Source organism: Dendrobates tinctorius, unplaced genomic scaffold (assembly GCF_039654945.1).
Source record: "Dendrobates tinctorius isolate UK_male_01 unplaced genomic scaffold, ASM3965494v1 ptg000075l, whole genome shotgun sequence".
NCBI lineage: Eukaryota > Metazoa > Chordata > Amphibia > Anura > Dendrobatidae > Dendrobates > Dendrobates tinctorius.
Window position 1 is genome coordinate 39790452 of NW_027361743.1, and position 22153 is coordinate 39812604.

Here is a 22153-nt window from a genome sequence, read left to right on the forward strand (position 1 = left end):
CCCGTGTGAACAGGTCCAAACCTGTCCCGCCATATTCCATTACTTCAGGCCAGTACTCGCTCCTGCTGTGTGAACAGGTCCCTATCTGTTCCTTCATACACACCAGCCTGCCCCGTGTCGCCAAGCCGTGCCTGCTTGCCCGGGGTCTCCAAGCCGTGCCTGCTTGCCCGGGGTCTCCAAGCCGTGCCTGCTTGCCCGGGGTCTCCAAGCCGTGCCTGCTTGCCCGGGGTCTCCAAGCCGTGCCTGCTTGCCCGGGGTCTCCAAGCCGTGCCTGCTTGCCTGGGGTCTCCAAGCCGTGCCTGCTTGCCTATCTGTAGCACCTGTCCAAGTGACTTGTCCCCGAGTGGGATCAGCAGCCACAGCCAGACACCATCCTGGAGTGGCACCCAGCAGCTACCTGCTGCACAAGCCTGACCTCACCATCAGAGGCTCCAGCGAAGACCGAGGTAGCTGTCATAGTCACGCCCCTTCCAGGGTAGTCTGGTTTGTGGCACAGTGGGGCCACAACCCCCTGGCTCTCGCCAATCAGCCAAGGCACGAGCGTGACACAGTACAAGCACAATGGATGAGATTAATAGAAACCTCCAAGGAAGTGAAGTATGCTGAATCTCTGTGTCATGGAAGAATCTAAAAGAGCAGGTGATCTAACCAGAATTGTCCTTGTTCCAAAACCCGATGTAGAATGGAGATTCAGCCATGATTTTCGGAAGCTGAGTGAAATCTCCAACACATATCCGATGCCACATGTCAATGAGCTGATTGAGAGACTTGGACCAGCAAGGTGCATAAACAACTTGGGTCTTAAAAAGGATGCTGGCATATCTCCATGTCACAAGAAGCCAAGGAAAAGATTGTTGCTTCCAATATGTCCGGATGCCATTCGGACTGCAAGGAGCTCCCGCCACCTTCCAGAGGGCCATGGACCAGATCCTTGCACCCCATAAGAATTACACTGTGGTATACCTGTACAATATGGTAATCTTCAGCCTGGAATGGTGAAGTCATCTGGTAAATAACCAGGCGTGGTGGGATACTCTCAGGAAGGCAAGGTTATCTATAAATCCAGAAAAATGTACCATCGGGAAAGAGGAGGCTAAATACCTTAGATATGTAACATGGAGAGCCAAAATCAAACCCCAGATCGATAACATGGACACAATCCAGAACTGGCCGAAACTACTAAAAAAAAAAACAAGTTAGGGAATCGTGGGGTACTACAGGAGGTTCATTCCAAACTTTGCCATGGTGACAGCACCCCTGACCAACCTCTTTATGGGAACAAATCAGGCATGGCCAAATGGACGTCGGAGACAGCCTTTCAAGAACTGGAAGTAGCTCTGTGTAAGCAAGTCCTGATTACCCCCGACTTAAAAAAGTAATTTGTACTCCAAACGGACGCCTCAGAATTTGGATTAGGAGCGGTCCTCTCTTAGGATACACAGAGAGGAGCATCCTGTTCTCTACCCAAGTACAAAACTGTTGGCATGTGAGAAAAATTATTCCATTGTAGAAATGGTATGACTGGCCATAAAGTGGGCAGTGAACACACTGCGATGCTCTTAGGGCGAGAATTTAAATTAGTGTCAGACCACGGCCCACTCAGGTGAATGAGGAAGAAAAAGGGGAAAAATGCTGGTGTTACCCGCTGGTTTCTAGCCCTGCAGGGTTTCCACTTCCATGTAGAACATAGAGCTGGGAGTTACATGGTAATGGCGATGCCCTCTCGAGAATGCTGTGTCTAGTGGTAGAAGATGCCAAGCCCACGGCTTTAGCAGAGGGGGGGTATGTAAAGTGGCTGTTAGACACATAGGGGATGAACTTGGAGTAATACTTTAGTGCATATAGGACTAAAAGGGGTTAATTGGCTATGACAGGTTGATTATGAGCAGCTGAAAGGCTGCTCACCATATCTCCACCCCTTGGTGTGGTTAACTTGGAGGAGTGCAGATCTCCTGGATTGAGTGACATTGTTAAAAGCACTAAGAAGCTGGACTCTTAGCCAGGTGGGCCAACCTGCACTACTGTATGGACTTGTTTAATATTATGTCAGACAAGGGCTGTATTTGAGTTTCCTGTGATGTGGTTTATAAGGACTGAAATAAACCAAACTTTAAATAGAAACTGTTCCTATGACGCCTCAGATTGCTCCAAAGTAAGTAGCATTTGTACAAGGGGTACAGGCGGTACAATAGGCCACAGACTAACCAGTGGAAAACTTACTATTACAGGTCACACAAGCATAGGAAGTGACAAGTAGAGGCTACGCTAGAGGGCGTGTCTGGTCCTCTCTAGACTCAGACATTGTGACCGAAAAAGACAAAGGGGGGGGGGGGGGGACTGCACTAAACAGTGACAAAAAACTGTTGGGAGTGCCTAGAATTAGTCACCAGTAGCCAACAGCCTACCAAATCCACAATGCAGACATCCATATTCTCCCATGTGAGTTTGCTATCCCACGAGAAGAAGACACCAAAGTGCTTCGGTGTCTCACACCATTTGATCACCGCCGAAGCCATGAAGTGCCGTCCATTCAAGCTTGCTGCATCTGGTTGAATCTGAGCAGAAAGTATTGCCCTGTACACTTCAGAATTAATCTGGATGCTTCTGTTTTCAGTCACATCAATAAACACTAGTAACCCAGTGTAATTAGAAGCCACGCTCGCCCATGCCATTAGTGTCTCCATGTTTTACAGAGTATGTGCTGTGCTTTGGATGAAGAGCCCTTCCAAGCCTTCTCCATACTTTCTTCTTCTTACAATTCTGGTACAGGTTTAGCTTAGTTTCATGATTTTCCAGAACTGGGCTGTCTTCTTTAGATGTTTTTTTCGGCAAAGTCTAATCTGGCTTTTTTTTTTTTTTTTTTTTTTTAAGGCTGATTAATGGCTTGCACCTTGTGGTGAACCCTCTGTCTTTGCGCTTATGAAGTCTTCTCTTTATGGTAGACTTAGATACTGAAACACACACTTCCTGGAGAGTGTTCTTCACTAGGTTAGATGTTGTGAATGGGTTTTTCTTCATCATTGAAAGGATTCTGCGCTTATCCACCACAGTTGTCTTCTGTTGACGACCAGGCCTTTCTGAGTTCCCAAGCTCACCAGTGTGCTTTCTTTTTTTTTTCTGCAGAATGTACCAAACCTTTGATTTAGCCACTCCTAACATCTATGCTCTTTGATGGATTTCTTCCATTCTAATAATGGTTTGTTTCTCTTCCATTGAGAGCTCCTCTGACCCCATGTTGCAAATACCACACCTGGAATCAGCTCCAGACTCCTTACCTGCTTAATTGATGATGGATTAACAAGGGAAAAGCATATGCAGCCCATTAAAGAGCTTTTGAGATAACTGTCCAATTACCTTTGGTCCCTTTAAAAAGACGCAGCTACATATTAAAGAGCTGTAATTCCTAAACTCTTACTCCAATTAAGATATGAATTCCCTTAAATTAAAGTCAAGAGTCAGTACTTTACGCCCATATTGATTATACAACAGTATCTTGAATATGTCTTGGTAAACAGCTAAAATGCCAAAACTTGTGTCACTGTCCAAATATTTCTGGACCTAACTGAAGGTCCCAGAGGCGAGACACTGAAACTAGTGGATTTTTATGGCCTATTCTGTGGATAGGTCATAAATGTCACAAACAGAAAAACCCCTTTAAAGAGGACCTGATTTATTCCTAAAATTGTAGAGATTCATGCTCTCATGTAGGCATTAGATAGCATTCACACAGGCAAAATGGTTTGATCCAAACGTGCAGTTTTATTGTTTTCATAAAACTCCAAGGGGTTCAAACCCAAAAACAGCCTTTTCTGGGCAAAAGGTATAACAGGAAATAAATAGTTCAGCAACGTGTGTGTCAGTGCATTCTCACTTGAACCGATTACAGTCTTTTCTCCTAGAGCAAACTTTATACACAGAAGATGTAAGATCCTACCAGTCTCTGTATCACCTTCAGTCTGAGCTCCAGCAGCTTCCATCACTAAACAGAGGTGTTCAACTCCATAACAGTTCATACTCAACTGGCTGCAGCTTCCAAACATTACTCTGTAGCTCCAACACACAGACTCCTCAGCTTTCCTAGCTGACCCTTGCAGTCTCCATTCAGAGAGAGACCCTGGCTTGTCTCTCCCCCCCAGCTACAGCTCACATTTTAGCTGGTCACTCACTAGCTTCAAAACACTCTCTACTCTGCTCAACATCAAGCAGACTGACACAAGGTGAGCCAATTTCCTGGTTCTTGGTTAAAGCTAGCCAGTCCTACGTAACTTTGCTACACCATAAAAAATAACTTTTCTACATATGAAAAAACCTGCACAAACAGTTTATATGTGGCATTACATCATGCAGTTCTGATACTTATATGTTGCATGAGAAGTGGGTAATGGGAGCAGTGCTGGACACTTGGTCTAATGTTCTGACCAGATTCTGGAAGAGAGTGTACTCATTTTCATCACGTACTACCACATCTGCTGCATTTTAAAAAAGTTTTATATATTTTGAAAATTATTTATTTTGGAGACTGTTAATTAACTTCTGTGACTGTAAAATAAAGTGCAAAAAGTAGAACTATGGATCGATAAGCATCTATCTTGGGAAAGCTCCCTTTAGGCTAATTTACAGGGAATGTATAGTAAGTACCTTACCATTATATAATTGCATGACTTAAGTCATCTTAAGAGAATATGGAATTTATTTTCAATAAGCAAAATAAATTAATATGCATTTTATATAAAGCCAAGTACTAAATATATTATCAGAGGCTCCTTTTATTCATTTTTTTTATTTTATTTTATTTTTTTTTTTTAACAAAGAAAACGTTTATGGAGAAGTATTTAAAATCCTGTGCCGTTTTCCAAAACTCAAGAAATAAAACAGTTACTGATAAAAATAAGTCGCCTTTCGTAAACACGAGAGACAAAAGGGAACTAGCCCTGAGAGTCTTATTAAAATACATTTTTACAGAATAGAGTTTGGCTTGCACCATAATGATCTTTTAAAATAAAAAGGTTAGTGGCATAAAATCTGCCAGACAATGCTTTTGTGCATCTGTAAATTAATAAATTAAAGAAAAAAGTTTGTGGGGATTGGATATGGGAAGGTATCATATGCTAGCAGAAAAAAAAAAAAATTGATCCGACTTCTGGAATTTCATGGCTGTTTTATCTGCTAGCTCTTTAGCAGACTGCTGACTGTTATCTGCTATGGAATGATGAGCTGTTGTGTGAACAGTCAAAAGAGGCTCCCCACCTCGGCGGGGCCTCCGGAGGTGGACGGTTAGAGCGAACACGACGGGGTTCCACCGAGTTTATGACCACATGGACAGTCATATCATGCTCATATCGGTCCAACATTTGGGAAATTTTGTCTCTTGGGACTCTGTGTGTGTTCCTCCTGAAAAAGAGACAAATTCAAAGAATTTACTTCAACAACTAACAGAACTGTGAATGCAGCTCTGGATTAATGCAGTTGGCGGTAACGAATTGAAAATAAGCAATGCAAAGTACTTAGAGATATAATCTACACAAAATGCTGAGTACACACTATGTATTCTGGAAAATTTTGCACAAAGTGGGCATGTCCCTTTTAATATTGGAAACCCCCAGCCATTTGCCACATTTTAACTCCTTCCAAAAGTGTGAGGTACATGCAACTCACACTATGGATATGTGTGTGTGGAGCGCCATGCACAGTGGGTTACAGCTGTGTTATACAGCCATTCCCTGCCTCTGTCAGCAGTGATCAGAGCTGGGTGCTAACCACCTAAATGCCGCTTTTAATCTCTAATCTTAAGTGGAGTGATTGTGTCAGGCAACCATTCTGGCAACCATCACTCCCACTCCTTCAATGTGATTGCGGGATGGAATAGACAGAGAACATCACTGCCATCTTTCTTCTATTTCACTACCCATTTTTCTACCCCCATAAAGCTCAGCTACAGGGCTAAATAAATGAAGTATAACTGAAACAAAAAAAAAAAAAACACTACAGTAAAAACTACAAAAAGCAAAAGCAGCTTGAATCACTTTTTCCCCCATTTTAAAAATAAATGAAAACAAATACGGTATATGAGGCATCACCACACCTGTAATATTTTGATCTATAAAAAATAATTATGGCAATTGTTGTAAAGAGGGGAAAAAAAAAAAATCAAAGTGCCCTTTTTTTTTTTTAGTTGACACATATCAAACCCCTTAAAAATAATCCAATTTTATAGCTATCAACATGTCATATGTACCAGAGAATGTTAGCTAACCACACAAGAACAAGGTCTTAGAGAACTGTATAAAAAGAAAAATAGTGTTACGCATCTCAGAAAATGACACAAACCACACTACTTTTTTTTGGCAAGGATCTGAATTAGTTTTAGTTTTTGTCACTAAATGAAAAATTAAAAAAAAAAAAGGCTACAAGTTTAGTATTGCAGTAATCGTACTGGCCTGAAGAACAATGTTGTCGGGTCACGTTTACCTCTCAAACACCATAAAAATTAAACCAAAAAAAAAAAAAAAAAAGTGGTGGAATTGTGCTTTTTCTCTCCCACTATATCACCCAACCTTTTTTTTTTTTTTTTTTTTTTTTTAGTACATTAAAGGTATTGTCCAGTGAAAATTATTTATCGCCTATGCACAAGATAGGCGAAACTTGTTGATCAGTGGGGATCTGGCCTTGTTGTCACAGGGTGCACACAATTTGGAAGCAGCAGCGCTTTGGACGCAGCTCTGCCGTTTATTGAACACAGGTAGATCCGCATGTGATCACTGAACCGTGCAGATTCACCGTGTCCAGTACATTCTGTTGGTGAAATTAGTGTCTCTGCAAGAGAAATTCACATGCTGCGGTCTGGAAAGAAGCACCACATGTCAGTCTACACGGGTGATCTGCAGGCATCTGTGGACACATAGTGGACATGGCATTTCTAGATATCCCATCCACTATGCTGTAACATCTGGACGTTGCGGGTTTGACACTGCATAAATACATGGCGTCAAACCCGCAGCAACACTAGATTGTGTGCACATACCTTTAAAGAGAATCTGTCACCTATTTTTTGCCCTATGAGCTGCCGGCACCACCATCAGGGGCTTATCTACAGCATTCTGTAATGCTGTAGATAAGCCCCCGATGTAACCTGAAAGAGAAGAAAAAGGAGCTACATTATACTCACCCAGGGGCGGTCCGGGTCCGGTTTTGGTCCGATGGGTGTTGCGGTCCGGTCCGGCACCTCCCATCTTCTAACTGTGACGTCCTCTTCTTTGCTGCCTGTCGTGGCTCCGGCGTAGGTGCACTGGTCTGCCCTGTTGAGGGCAGAGGAAAATACTGCAGTGCGCTGGCGCCGGCCTCTCCCGGCGCCTGCACACTGCAGGACTCTGCTCTGCCCTCAATAGGGCAGAGCATTGCGCCTGCGCCGGAGTCACGACAGGCAGCAAAGAAGAGGACGTCACAGTTAGAAGATGGGAGGTGCCGGACCGGACCCCCCGGGTGAGTATAATCTCTTTTTTCTTATCTTTCAGGTTACATCGGGGGCTTATCTACAGCATTACAGAATGCTGTAGATAAGCCCCTGATGTCAGTACCGGCAGCTCATAGTCGAAAAAAGGGGTGACAGATTCCCTTTATTGTTAAAGTGAATAGTAAAACTACACCTCATCCACAAAAGAAATACATAAATTCCTCATACATGTGCTGAGGCAAAAAAAAAAAAAATTCACACTTGGAAGAAGGGGAGAGAAAACAAAAGGTAGGAGAAGGAAAAATTTAGTGTTAATTTCCTTCCAAACTTGAGTGCTATGACTGAATATACAAAGTCCTTGTCAGACACTTGCACCCAGTCTAACTAGGAGCAAGTCAAACATGAAAGCTATTCCTCCAAGGCTGTTCTCCTGACCAAGCACTGTGCGCGAAACAGCACGATGACCCAATTCAAGTGAATGTGGCCATCTGTACTTTCCTGCGCAGAGGATCAGCAAATAGAAGCCGCATCTGACTAAACATTTGCAACATTACCAGACATTTGAATTTGGCATGAATAAGCCAGGACCACCAGAGCAGAAGCCACTATCCATTTTGGCTCATAGAGAGGGGTCCCAAGTGCTGCTTATTGCCATAAACAAAATCTTACTTTTCCAGTTCTTGAACGTCATCTTTCCACCAGGTATCTGGCTCCAAAAATTCTACATCATAGCCTCTGTCTACAGCCTAGCGGGGGTGGGAAAAAAAAAAAAAGGTGTTAAAGTTAAATGAGCAGTTTTCTGCAGATCCGAGTGTTCTCTGCTGTCACTGAACAGTCCAGGATCCTCACCATCTGTACGTACGGCTTCATTTCCCAGCCCTGGATATTCGTGTTATCGATAACAACAGGAGTCCTTCCGTCATCCAGCGCCCTTCTGGCTAAAGTACAAATAATTTCAAGCTTACAGGAGAACAGATCGCTCAGACTTTTCACATTACAGAAAATACAGTGGATTATGGTGTGCAGTATTTTCTCTCTCTACAGCATAACGTGCCAGAAAAGAGGTAGTATTGAGGCCAGAAAGGTCTCAGTGGAGCACTTTAGGCGCTGAGATTTCCAGGAAGAATATTAATGTTCCTCAGTAGTTCCTTTTACCAGAGTCTGAGAACAGACCTACATCTTCAGTAAAGCTGTAAGATTCTCAGCCAAAACAAAAAAATCCATGCAAGAGTAAATAATATGAAAAAGGGATAATTAGGTTTGCTTTATACATTATTAGCTAATTATTTTTCCTGAATTTCAATATTGAAGGGGTATTCTTAGAATAGTCCATCAATATAAGGGAGATACAAGAAAGGAGGGAACACCTCATCTCCTTCCCCAATCAGATCCGTTTATTGATAGAAAATAAAACTGCAAGTTGGGGCTACTCAGTGATTTTGGCCATGGTACAGGTCACATTGCCGAAGATCATTGCACTGCAGCATTGAGACCAGCATGTCGCAAAAAATCCAACTGGGCTAAAATGTTTGCAACTTATCTCCCTAGCCGTATGGTTGGCAATGTTCACCCGTGCTGCGCTGGACATCAGCTTTCATCTTCTGCCGGTTGCCAGCACACGCCACCAACGACTCTACAGGACAGTAGATGACTGCTGTAGGCTCCACAGGCGATACCTATACAGCCGGTACTGCCAGCATAAAGTACCGGATCCAGACTAGACACGGCATCTAGAGCTCTACACAATGAATAAAGCGTTCCTCTACATCTGGCCCCAGTATAGGTCACGTACCTCTGTTTTGATTCCAGCTATGGGCATCCCCGAGCAACTTAACATGGTAGGTGTATCCATTTTCCTTGCAGAAGTAATCGTCAGTACTGAGGACAATACCGTCAGGAGACTGGTGGAGCAGAGTACTGTGAAATTGGAGACAAGAACAGCTGGATCACGCTGAAGCCTCAACAATACAGGGTGTAACATAAGAAATAAAGCGGCTTTGTATGACACCGCTAGAGAACCTGAACATATCGGAAGGCGGTCACTAACATTTGAGCCCAATCACTGGGCATACAGTCTGGGAGAACATCAGAAATCAGGCTCTAGCAATCACCGTCTTTGTCAAACCTTTTCTTGCACCACATAGCAATCGGGAGCGAGGCGTCCACTAGGCGTTGTGCGGCAGAGAAGCGCCGACGTAGTCCCTGCTCCTCCTCACATCTTCTAACAGCCTACACACACGCCAGATCCCGGGTCAGTACGTGGTGCTCAGAGCGGTGTGCTGGGCAGATGCGGAAATGAGACCTTTCCCGCTTTCTGGCCGCACTGTTGTCCTGCCCAGCGCTCTGCATATAATAGGCACTCAGGACTGACATTTTACAATTCGGGATCCATCAAATTTCTGGTTGCCACTTTGTAGCTAGAAGACAGAGGGAGATCTGTAGTAAATGACGTTCCTCCAAATGATAGCGGAAACACTACGGGATTCACATAGAGGTTTTCCCACAAACAAAGTTGATTTTAATCAACATTTTAAATCAATAGATCTTTGAATAATAAGTTACACATTTGGATGTGTTTAAATGAAGATTTTGGGTACTCACCATAAAATCTCGCTCATTTTACTGGGAGACACAGGAAACCATTGTTGTATGCTGCTGCCACTAGGAGGCTCACACTAGGCAAACAAAAACTTGGCTCCTCCCTCGCAGTGTACACACACCGACCGACACAAAGTTAAAGGGAAGGTGCCATCCCAAAAAAAAATTTTCAGCAATTGAAAAAATGTGAATTAATGTTTACATTTTCTAAAAAAATATTATCATTTGTTTTTAATTTTGTAAAATATGAAAAATAATTTTAAAAAGTTTGACATTTCCACTTGTTAACACTAGGGGGAGCAGCTACTGAAAATTGGCACAAAAACCTAGTGTACAACTGGCTCACATTACTGCCCTGCAGTAATTATGGGCGGAGTCTGCTGACATGGGTGTGGTGTCACTCCTCTCCTCCCCTTCTGGTTGTTTGCTAAGGGAAAAGAGAGGATGACATCTAGGAACACAGTGAGCAGCCATTTTGATGGGGCCTGCAAAGTTACTGACTGTCTTTGCATGCAAAGTCTGGATCAGAACAGGCCACCAATCAGCAGAAATGTTTCCTGGATTTGTGTGGAGCAGACAAGCAGACGGTGTATAAAACACAGCGCTCTATGTACAATCCCTGGCACCGAACAGGGTGCCCCCCCATAGACCAGCACACTGCTCTCCTGAAATACTCTGTGCTGCTGTCACCCTGCTCCTCCCCCATATATCTCCCTCTGTGCCCCCACAGACCAGTACACTGCTCTCCTGAAATACTATGTGCTGCTGTCACCCTGCTCCTCCACCATATATTTCCCTCTGTGACCCCCCATAGACCAGCACACTGCTCTCCTGAAATACTCTGTGCTGCTGTCGCCCTGCTCCTTCCACCATACATCTGGCCCCTGTCGCCTCGCTTTCACATATCGCCAGGACAGGATCTGAGGAGAGGAATGGGGTCTTCGGTCACTGAGGATGGCAGGCAACAAGGATTCTGGGAGCAGGGTAACAGCAGCACAGAGTATTTCAGAAGAGCAGTGTGCTGGTCTATGGGGGGGCACAGAGGGAGATATATGGGGGAGGAGCAGGGTGACAGCAGCACAGAAATCCAGGAAACATTTCTGCTGATTGATGGCCTGTTCTGATCCAGACTTTGCATGCAAAGACCCCATTCCCCTCCTCAGATCCTGTCCTGGTGATGTGTGAAAGCAGGATGGGGGGAAATATAGCCATACAGTAACGATAAAAATGAGACCCCTCTCTTCAGCTGCCTCACCAGCCCTCCCCTGACTGCACCTAACTATTACCCCTGACCCGTGTGCAGGTGCTCAGCCAGAACCACCCTAGAATGGGTCCCCTTTTAGCAGATAATACTGCCATAGGGTTCTAACATGATACCGCCATATAGATCATACACAATACCACCATGTAGATCACACATAGAACCAGCAGGGTGACAGCAGCACAGAGTATTTCAGGAGAGCAGTATCACACGGGATAGGATTAGATACACGGCTCAGCAGACAATCACACAGGATAGGATTAGATACACGGCTCAGCAGACAGTATCACACAGGAGGATTAGATACACGGCTCAGCAGTCAGTATCACACAGAATAGGACTAGATTCACGGCTCAGCAGTCAGTATCACACAGGATAGGATTAGATACACGGCTCAGCAGACAGTATCACAGGAGAGGATTAGATACACAGCTCAGCAGACAGTATCACACAGGATAGGCTTAGATGCACGGCTCAGCAGTCAGTATCACACAGGATAGGATTAGATACACGGCTCAGCAGTCAGTATCACAGGAGAGGATTAGATACACAGCTCAGCAGTATCACACAGGATAGGATTAGATACACGGCTCAGCAGTCAGTATCACACAGGATAGGATTAGATACACGGCTCAGCAGACAGTATCACACAGGAGAGGATTAGATACACGGCTCAGCAGACAGTATCACACAGGATAGGATTAGATACACAGCTCAGCAGTCAGTATCACACAGGGGAGGATTAGATACACGGCTCAGCAGTCAGTATCACACAGGATAGGATTAGATACACGGCTCAGCAGACAGTATCACACAGGAGAGGATTAGATACACGGCTTAGCAGTCAATATCACACAGTAGAGGATTAGATACACGGTTCAGCAGACAGTATCACACAGGATAGGATTAGACGTCCAGCAGATGGCCAAGTGTTTTGCAGGAGCAGGGGCAGCAGCTGGTCGGGTGTTTTGGAAAGAGCAGCTCGGACTCCAGGAGCTTGTCCTGTATCCGCTCCTGCAGCTGGTATGTGCAGAGTGAACATCCAAGCCCTGCATCACAGAGCTTGCAATAGAGTGTAAATGGAGCTAAAGGGAAAGCACTGGGCTCTAATAAGATGGCGCCTAGCCACACCTATAGCTGTGAATTGAGCTGCCCACAGAGGCGTGCCCAGTTTACAGCTGATGCTGCTGCAATGATACAGATAGGGGTCGGGAACCGACTCTTGTCTCTTATGCCCAGGGACTGCCGTAAATGAGCACGGAAAGTGTCGTTCAGCAGCCAGAAAGGTAAGATGGCAGCCCCCAGTGGCTGCATTAATACAATAAAAATATAAACCCTACACACCACTGAGTCAAGCTTAGGGGACAATATCTTTTTATACCATTTTCTTTTTTACATTAAATTATGAAAAAAAGACAGCACCTTCCCTTTAATCAGTTTTAGCTCAGTGTCAGGTGTCAGTAGGAGGCAGACAAGGGCCTGGACCCAGTACTGTTTCTATCTTAAGTTTGTGGGTTTTTTCAGGTCTTTCAGATAAGGCTTGTGAGGGCAAAAGAGTTGTGTCACACTGTCATCCCACATGGAGACCGAGAGCACAGTGTGGAGTTGGTTTAGTACTGTATCATCTATGGTCTACGAGGCAGGACCCTAAGGCTGTGTGCCCACGTAGCGATTTTTAAGCGTTTTTGCCACGATTTTCGGCACGAAAACGCTGCTTAAACGTTTAAAAATCGTGTACAGAACGCCCCCCATGCATTCCTATGGCATTCCGCACATGCTGTGCTAATGCTGCGCATTTTTCCGCGGCGGAATCGCATCGCGGAAAAAATCACAGCATGGTCATTCTTTTGTGCGGAATCGCAAAGAATTGTCGCGATTTCGCACCCATAGGAATGCATGAGAATCGCTTAGTTCCCGCATGTGGCTATGCCTACCATGCGCGACGTTAAGCGTTTCATGTGCGGTTGGTACCCACGGTGTGGAGTTGAGGAGACTGTCCTCCAGGCCCTGGGTACCATACCCCTGTAAAAAAAAAAGAATAAAAAATAAAAAAAATCGGGGTATATTTACCTTCCGGCGTCACGCGCTGCCTTCCCGGCCTCAGCGTTCCCAGTAATGCCTTGCGGCAAGGTCCTGTGATGACGTGGTCTCGCGAGATCGCTATAGCAACGCGAGACTACATCATCACAGGTCTCGCAAGGCATCGCTGGGAACGCTGAGGCCCGGGATGGCAGCGCGGGACGTCGGAAGGTGAATATAACCCGATTTTTTAATTTTTTTTTAGCATTTTAACATTCTATCTTTTACTATTGAAGCCGCATAGGCGGCCTCAATAGTAAAAAGCTGCTCCCACTTGTCAAACACTATGTTTGACGAGTGTGACCAACCTGTCAATCACTTTCCAAGCGATGCTTCAAATCGCTTGGAAAGTGCTTGAATATCGAATGCGAAAATTGCGCAAAATCGCGAACATAATCGCGGCAAAATCGCGCGGAAAAAAACGCGCGATTTCTGGGAAGGAGTCCGGTTTTTAGAGTCTGGAATGAAACGCTACGTGGGCACATAGCCTAAAGGTCCCGTTTCACTTAGCGACGTACGAGCGATCCCGACAACGATGCGACCTGGTAGGGATCGCTGGTGCATCGCTAAATGGTCGCTAGTAAGCTGCCAAACAGGTAGATCTCTTCAGCGACGCAGCAGCGATCAAACAGCGATGAGCGCTGGCCAGCGGAACGCCGCCGACGAAAAAATAGCCCTGGAAATTCCTGCACGATCAGCGATATCCAGCAGGGGGGTCACTGCTGCGTATCACATGTAGCGAGATCGCAGGCAAGATCGCTGTTGAGTCACAAAAAATCGGTGACACATTAGCCATCTCGCTATATGACACGGGGCCTTTACTCCCTAAGACAGAAAGAGTCTTTGGGGCTCCCCGGTGGATGGTCCTTGTCACCATTCTCCTGCCTGCTCGCCCTCAAGAGGTATGAAAGAGGAATCAGTTACCTTCCAGCCATCCGACAGATAGCGTCCGGGATGCCTGATAACCATCTTCCATTAGCAATCTGTGAAGAAGAATTCTGGATCTTCAGGACAGGTGCAGACCTTTCCAGGTTAATGCAGTGGCAGTTAAGGGGGACTTCAAATAATAATAAAAGAAATTAAAAAGGTACCAGCTTTTTCTTCACTTACCGTATATACTTGCATATAAGCCGAGATTTTCAGCCCATTTTTTTGGGCTTAAAGTCCTCCTCTCGGCTTATACGCGAGTCATATCGGGGGTCGGCAGGGGGAGTGGAGGTGTCAGATCATACCGACACACCCCCCCCCCCCCCCCGGCGCGATCTCTGCAGCCCCCCTGCTTGTCCCAAAGTCTCAGGGACCTGCCATCAGCAGTCACATCATACCGCTCATTAAAGACAGAGAGCGCGGTGACGTTGTTAGTGCGCGCAGCGCCCTCTGCTGCCTGAACGTCACTGACAGACGACGGGGCAGGCGAGCAGCGTGGGAACGGTGACAGGCGAATATCTCAAGTGCCGGGCCCTGAGCCAGCAGTGTCACCGGCACCTGGCCCCCAGCGACGGAGAGGTGAGTATGTAATTTTTTTTTTTTTTTTTTTTTTTTTTTTTATTTGCAGCAGCAGCATATGGGGATTATTCTATGGAGCATCTTATGGGGGCCTATTCTATGGAGCATAATGTATGGAGCAGCTTATGGGGCATATTATTCTATGGACCATCTTATGGGGCCTTTATTAACCTTTATGGAGCATTATATGTGGTGTATTTTGTATGGAGCATCTTATGGGGCCCATCATGAACTTTATGGAGCATTATATGGGGCTCCTGATTCAATATGGATATTCAAAAACATTTAACCTACTGATGTCTCAATTTTACTTTTATTGGTATCTATTTTTATTTTTGCAATTTACCAGTAGCTGCTGCATTTTCCACCCTAGGCTTTACGCGAGTCAGTATGTTTTCCCAGTTTTTTGTGGCAAAATTGGGGGGGGGGGGGGGGGGGTCAGCTTATACACGAGTATATGCGGCAATTTTTTTTTTCTTCAGACTTGGTCTATTCGCCAATTGGGAACTGTCTCCAATCCGTTCTGCCATTCTGGTCCCCCCTCCCCCCTTGATCAGCTGTTGCCTGCTCGCCACCCTGATTCTCTGTGGCGGCCCCGCTTCAAAATTTAACCCCTGACTTTAGCCTTCTGCAGTGGTCAGGCCACATCCCCGGCAGCTGGGACAATCACACACGCCACCTCTCGTGTCCCTATATCCACCTATTTCAGCCCACCATGGTATTTAGAAACGCGGGAATGCTGCACACGCTTTTGACACTACCTGTACTCTATCTTCTAGTCGCCAGTTCATCCACAACTACTGCAGGCTCAGAGGTTCCCATGAGCTCCACAGATCACTGCTTGAATCTGCTGAACCACTGTTGCCACAGGATCCAGGAGCTAAGTAAGCTTTGCCATCGGGAATGAGCTACCTATTTTTGCATAGTAAAAATTGGAGTCCGGCTAAACAGGACAGGATTTTTCTTTTCTTTTTATTTTTCAAAATAAAATATAGTGCGTACAAAAGAAAATTTTCATGGTTGACATCACCCAGTCGACGGATTTGGACTGCACTAAGCAGTCTTTAAGACTACTTAGTGCAGTCGAAATGCGTCGAATGGGCGATGTCAACCATGAAAATTTTCTTTTGCACGCACTATATTTTTTTTTGAAAAATAAAAAGAAAAGAAAAATTCAGTCCTGTTGAGCCGGACTCCAATTTTTTCTATTGTCCTTGATGGGAGGCCAGGGCGAGGCCGGTGTCTGAGCCTCAGGTGGATGAGCATGGAGCAGCAGGGTTAGCTGGAATCAAAGTTTTTGTTATTTTTGCATAGTGTCAGCCTCCTAGTGGCAGCAGCATACACCCATGGTTTCCCATGTCCCTTAAAGAAGAGATAGAGAAAAACATGTTCTTGTATGGAGATAATCTTATAAATGTGCCCCTGCTGTGTACTGTGTAATGACCGTGTCTGACCGTACAGGAACACCTGATCATACCACAGCTCCTGGACATGGGAGGACATCGATGTAGCTGTGTGAAAGGCTTGTTTTTGCATAGTGAGCCGACATTTTATTTATAGCATTTTAGGTTGGATACAATGGTTTGATCACTTTGCATACGTTCTCTGCGGCAGCTGAAATAACACCGTTATGAGGTTTTGATTTTCTTTTTACGGTGTTTACTGATCAGGTTAATTAGTTTTATATTTTGAGACATCGACTTTTACGGACACAGCAATACCATGTACAATGCTCAGCATAAATAAGTGCACCTCAACAGATTTGTCAGATGACCTTTAGTTTTCTTTCAAAATTAACATTTCCTATGGGATACCATAGTGCAAAATACTACCACAAATGTGGGCCATTGATTGCAACCATGATTCATTATTTTGCACACTCCAAAAAAAAAAATTTCTAGTAAATTTATTTAAGACCATGTTGCAAAAATGAGAGCACAGCTAAAGTTTAGACTACAAAAGTCTAATTAACTAGTTCCACCACAAGCAAGTCTAACTATTCATTAAACAGGTGTCCAGCAGACAGTTGAATATAAAAGGGTGTTGCTTAGGAGAACCTCTTCCCATTTAATGCTGTCAGCAATGGCACCACATGGGAGAGAAATGTCACAAGACCTGAGAAAGAAAATTATTTATTTCTTTACATAAGAAAGGTGAAGGCTACAGGGTGATCAGCAGAGCTTTACTTGTCAGAATACTGAAACAAAAGTGATACAAAAATGTAAAAAAGATGGAAATGCAACCATCTGAAATGCTGACCATAAAAGTGAACATCTAAACAGGAGCATCTTCTAATGAGAAGGGTTGAAGAAAATCGACATGCAAACTCACAGCAGTTAGCTAAAGTAGAAAGCCAAACCGGGCTGTTTCCTGCGACACAATACGGTGTACACAGCAAAGGAATGGTATGCACAGGTGTCATCCACAAAGAAAGCCTCTCCTAAAGTTCATGCTCAAAAAAAACACCTACAATTTGCTAGGGCCCATGCTGAAAAATTTGAAGACTACTGGGACTCCATACTCTGGTGTGAGAAGACCAAGATAAGTGTTTTTGGAACTGATGGCTTCAAATCTGTACGGTGTCGCAAAAGCAAGCTGCATGAGTGCTGAAACTCAGTCTCGTCAACTTTTTGGAAAAGATTTGTGCTCAGTGAGATAGTGATTAAAATCTTACTTTTCAAAAGGGGGTGTACTCATTTATGCTCAGCTCTGTATGGTTTTTATTTTTAAAGGGGGAAAGAGGGGCTTTTTCAAACATTTTATTTTTTATGCTTTATTTTGTAGTCACCTTAGGGGACTTGAACCTACGATAATCTGATCACAGACTATACAGTGCCTTGCAAAAGTATTCGGCCCCCTGGAACTTTTCAACCTTTTCCCACATATCATGCTTCAAACATAAAGATACCAAATGTAAATTTTTGGTGAAGAATCAACAACAAGTGGGACACAATTGTGAAGTTGAACGAAATTTATTGGTCATTTTAAATTTTTGAAGAAATTCAAAAACTGAATAGTGGGGCGTGCAATATTATTCGGCCCTTTTAACTTAATACTTTGTTGCACCACCTTGTGCTGCGATTACAGCTGCAAGTCGCTTGGGGTATGTCTCTATCAGTTTTGTACATCGAGAGACTGAAATTCTTGCCCATTCTTCCTTGGCAAACAGCTCGAGCTCAGTGAGGTTTGATGGAGATCCTTTGTGAACAGCAGATTTCAGCTCTTTCTACAGATTCTCGATTGGATTCAGATCTGGACTTTGACTTGGCCATTCTAACACCTGGATACATTTATTTGTGAACCATTCCATTGTAGATTTTGCTTTAAAGGGGCCGAATAATATTGCACGCCCCACTTTGCAGTTTTTGACTTTCCAGAAAAAATGTAAAATAACCAACAAATTTCGTTCAACTTCACAATGGTGTTCCACTTGTTGTTGATTCTTCAAAAATTTACATTTGGTATCTTTATGTTTGATGCATGATATGTGGGAAAAGGTTGAAAAGTTCCAGGGGGCCGAATACTTTCACAAGGCACTGTATATTACAATACCACAGTATTGCAGTATATATTGAAAAATCACAATCTCCTATGAGCGCCGACCTCAAACTGGTTTTCATATGAGCATCATCATGACAGTCAGTGGGGACCTTCAACAGGTGGGCCGTTGGGCGCATGGAACAGCACACTGTCTGGAACGTGTGCAATAAATGCCATTTTCAAAAACTGACAGCAGTCCTTAAGGGGTTAACAGTGGGAAGCTACTATTAAAGGCAGATGCTGACTAACTCAGCCAGCATCTGCTGAACATAACACGGGCTCAGCTTCTGAGCATGCAAAGATATTGTTCGGACATTGGATGCACCAATGTGCCCAATATCTGTAAGTGCTTGACGCTGATCGCTGGAGGGTTGACTACTTAGACATCCACAATTCTGAGAACAGGACTCTAGTTTCCCGGTTTGTGAGGAGTGATGGTCGGCGATAGCACCACTATTCCATTCACTAAGAAACTAATGGAGACGGGAGTACACTGTACAGCTATCTTCACCAGTTCCACAGACAATGAGTGGAGCGGTGGTGACATACTCAACCATCAGTTGTTCCAAATAGGAGACACCATAGTCCTGTTAAAATTGTGTAACCAGTTAAACTACCCTAGCAATTAGAAACGTATTACCTATCATGTGCATAGATAAGTTGTTATGTTGTGCCCAGTGACTGTGGCATCCCATCATGTGTATAGATGATAAATGGCTATGGTGGGCCTGGTGGCTGTCACATCCAGGAAGGTCATGAATTCAGAAGTAGCCCCAACGTGTGTGGATATTTCTATATAAGGTTACCGCATAAAAAAAACAAACAAAAAAAAACACCTTTTCACGATTTCAGTATTCACCTACAGATCATGGTCTTGATGATACTAACCGAGCCAGCGTACTTTTACCCGAACCAGGAACTCCTCTTAATAGCACCAGTCTTCTTTTACCGCTATCTCTGAATTGGCCAAAATGCTGTTCATGCACCAAATTACCCGTATGCGGTAACATCCGATCGCCCAACTGTCCATCTTCCAGTCTACAATGATCATTCTGCTGATGGTCTTGCCACGTCCTATTAGTTGTGCTTTGTGAAAATGGTTTGATATCAGGCATCCGCTGAGAGGTGAAGCAGCTTTCAGGAGGTGCAGTCGTCCCATGCCAAGGCGGAGGCTCATTTCTAATAATGTAACTAAAATCTGAAGTAGGTGGTGGGGGTAGTGTGTTACTCGGAATTTGAAGAGTCACTGGATAATTAAATCGTGGCAGGGGAGGGCCATAAGGAACTATGAATGTAGGAGGATGGCTACCATCAAACATTGGAGGTCCCCTTGGAGGCGGTACCGCATAGCTTACAAGTGAAGAGGTTGCTGGACGATATGGAGCTTGACCATAACAAGAAAACTGATTATTAGGAGGTAGTGGAGGTCTTTCAAGTTGTGGTCTTGATTCTTCTCTAGCATGGCAGGTAAGCGATAGAAAATTTGAAGGTGCGCTGGGGAAAGGCCCGAATGGCAGTGAGGTAGGCACTTGGCCATGGTTGGGAGGGTATATAGCTGGTGTTTTGTCAGGGTAAGGACTTGTATGTTGCTTACCATCCACTTCAGTGCAGGTGGCCTTCTTATGTTGGTCATCAGCCACGGTTTCAAGCTCATCTAACTCTTTATAAAACTGCCGCAGCTCATAGTCCATGCCATCCTTGCCTTTCGATTGACTGGCCAATTTACCCAGCTCCACAGTGTCAATTCTGAAAGAAGAAGCAGCATTTCCATTTCTTGGCTCTTCAGGTAGAGGTTTCACTCGAGGCGATGGCTTACAAAGTGGTCCGATAAAAGAAGTGCTGGTTCCTGAAAACGACACATCAGAGATATAGTCTGGTTTCTCGCCTTCAGGAAGTAGAAATGAATGCTGGTTGGTTTTATTGCAGTTTCGCTCACTTGGTTCCACTTTACCAGAGCGATAACTTTGCGTGTCCGACTCATATTTTACTTGTATACCACCATCAACTCCTTCACTTTCACATCTGTTTGATTGATGGCATCTTTCTTCAGTGCCAATGGAGAATCCCCATTTCTGGGACTTTGCTTCATGTTCCTTGCACAAAGCAGTATCTCTCCTCTCCCATGAGGAGGAGTCTGAACGGGACTTTTTCAAGCAAGGTTCGACGGATGAATCAGGTACGTGGTGTGATAAGTTCTTTTCAGCATGAGGCATCTAAAAGGGATGAATATGCACACAATTGTTATTAGTAAGAACGATTCATACCTCAGGAACATTATCAAAAATATTCATGTATCTGTAGTTGCATCTGTAACCCACAAAGGGGAGTCTACACGTGGCAATATAAACCTAATATAAAGTCTACATGTACCACAGAGACGCAAATCTGAGCAGATAATTTCTTTTACAGGTGGACAAACTTAGGTTTAATGCATGAAAATTATATTAAATAGGCAAGAGCATGTTCTGCTCACCATGAAAGCCTACTAGTCACCAAAGATCTAACATGATGGATTAATCCCAAGAAGTTCATGTTCTGACCCTTACCAGGCCAGTGCTGCTCTCTTTACTTGTCCCATACAGATACACAGTTGGTGCCTTTCGATCACCAGATAAGGTGTGTCTTCGCTGTGGCCGTTGGCAGAATGGGCATTTCCTAGTAGTATCGAGATGGGACAAGTAGGGACCCAGAAAATGGGATAGGAAAGGAAAGAGGGGAGTGTCATGTGCTTCCTTTTCACTCTTTTTCCAAAGTAAGTAGGATCCAAGTGGTAACGTTTCTCTTTGCGGAGAGTAACATGTCAAGCCCGACATGCCAAGGTGAGCAGACTTTTATGCCGCAATGCTCCTCTGGGAAATATGGAAATTGTCTCTTCAGAGAGGAAGAGGACTGGAACTCTAGCTCCACCTATAGGAAGTAGCCATCCTAAAAGTCAGTATCGACTCTCGAACAAACCAGATGTTACACTTTGCACTGACGAGGGGCAATTTCCCGAACACAGTGTCTAAAAATTTAGCAAATGCTCCTGCAGCCACTTCCAGTGATAGTGCGAACTTTTAGGGTACTTGCCCACGATCAGGAATAGCAGTGTTTTAGAAGCAGTGCACTTGCGCTACGTTCAAAACGCCGCGTTGTACAGTACAAGTACAGTGGATGGGATTTACAGACATCCTATGCCCCCTGTGCTTCTATTTGACGCGATGTAAACTAACCCACGGTGCGGGTTTACAAGACGCAGCTTGTCAATTTCTGTTGCGGAGATATGTAGTGGATGAGGTAAATCTGTTTTGTTCAGTTAACACATTTACATGTGCGATTAGAATGCAGCGAAGATACGCTGTGTCCTGATCTTGGGAACATACCCATAAAGCGAATCTGTCACCCGGTTTGACTGGAACTTTTCAACCTTTTCCCACATATCATCCTTCAAACATAAAGATACCAAATGTACATTTTTGGTGAATAATCAACAAGTGGGACACAATTGTGAAGTTGAACGAAATTTATTTATTTTAAATTTTTGTGGAAATTCAAAAACTGGAAGTGGGGCGCGCAATATTATTCGGCCCCTTTAACTTAACCCCTTTCCTACATTGGATGTACTATTCCGTCCATGTGACCTGGGACCTAAGTCCCAAGGACGGAATAGTACGTCTAATGCTGATCGCGGCCAGGTGTCAGCTGATTATCACAGCTGACACCCGGCACAATGTGTCAGG

General features: G+C 44.3%; 1 protein-coding gene across 3 annotated transcripts in view; it reads right to left on the minus strand.

Annotated features, from left to right (window-relative positions):
• Positions 1-22153, minus strand: part of LOC141096518 (uncharacterized) — a 55221-nt gene that overhangs the window by 20130 nt on the left and 12938 nt on the right. For all 3 annotated transcript variants that reach the window (XM_073583191.1, XM_073583192.1, XM_073583190.1), the window contains 5 exons: positions 19323-20647; positions 9243-9367; positions 8300-8388; positions 8120-8196; positions 5248-5391 (listed from right to left, as the gene is read on the minus strand). In XM_073583191.1, coding sequence (XP_073439292.1) covers positions 5248-5391; positions 8120-8196; positions 8300-8388; positions 9243-9367; positions 19323-20647 — 1760 coding nt within the window. The remainder of the gene's footprint in view (positions 1-5247; positions 5392-8119; positions 8197-8299; positions 8389-9242; positions 9368-19322; positions 20648-22153) is intronic.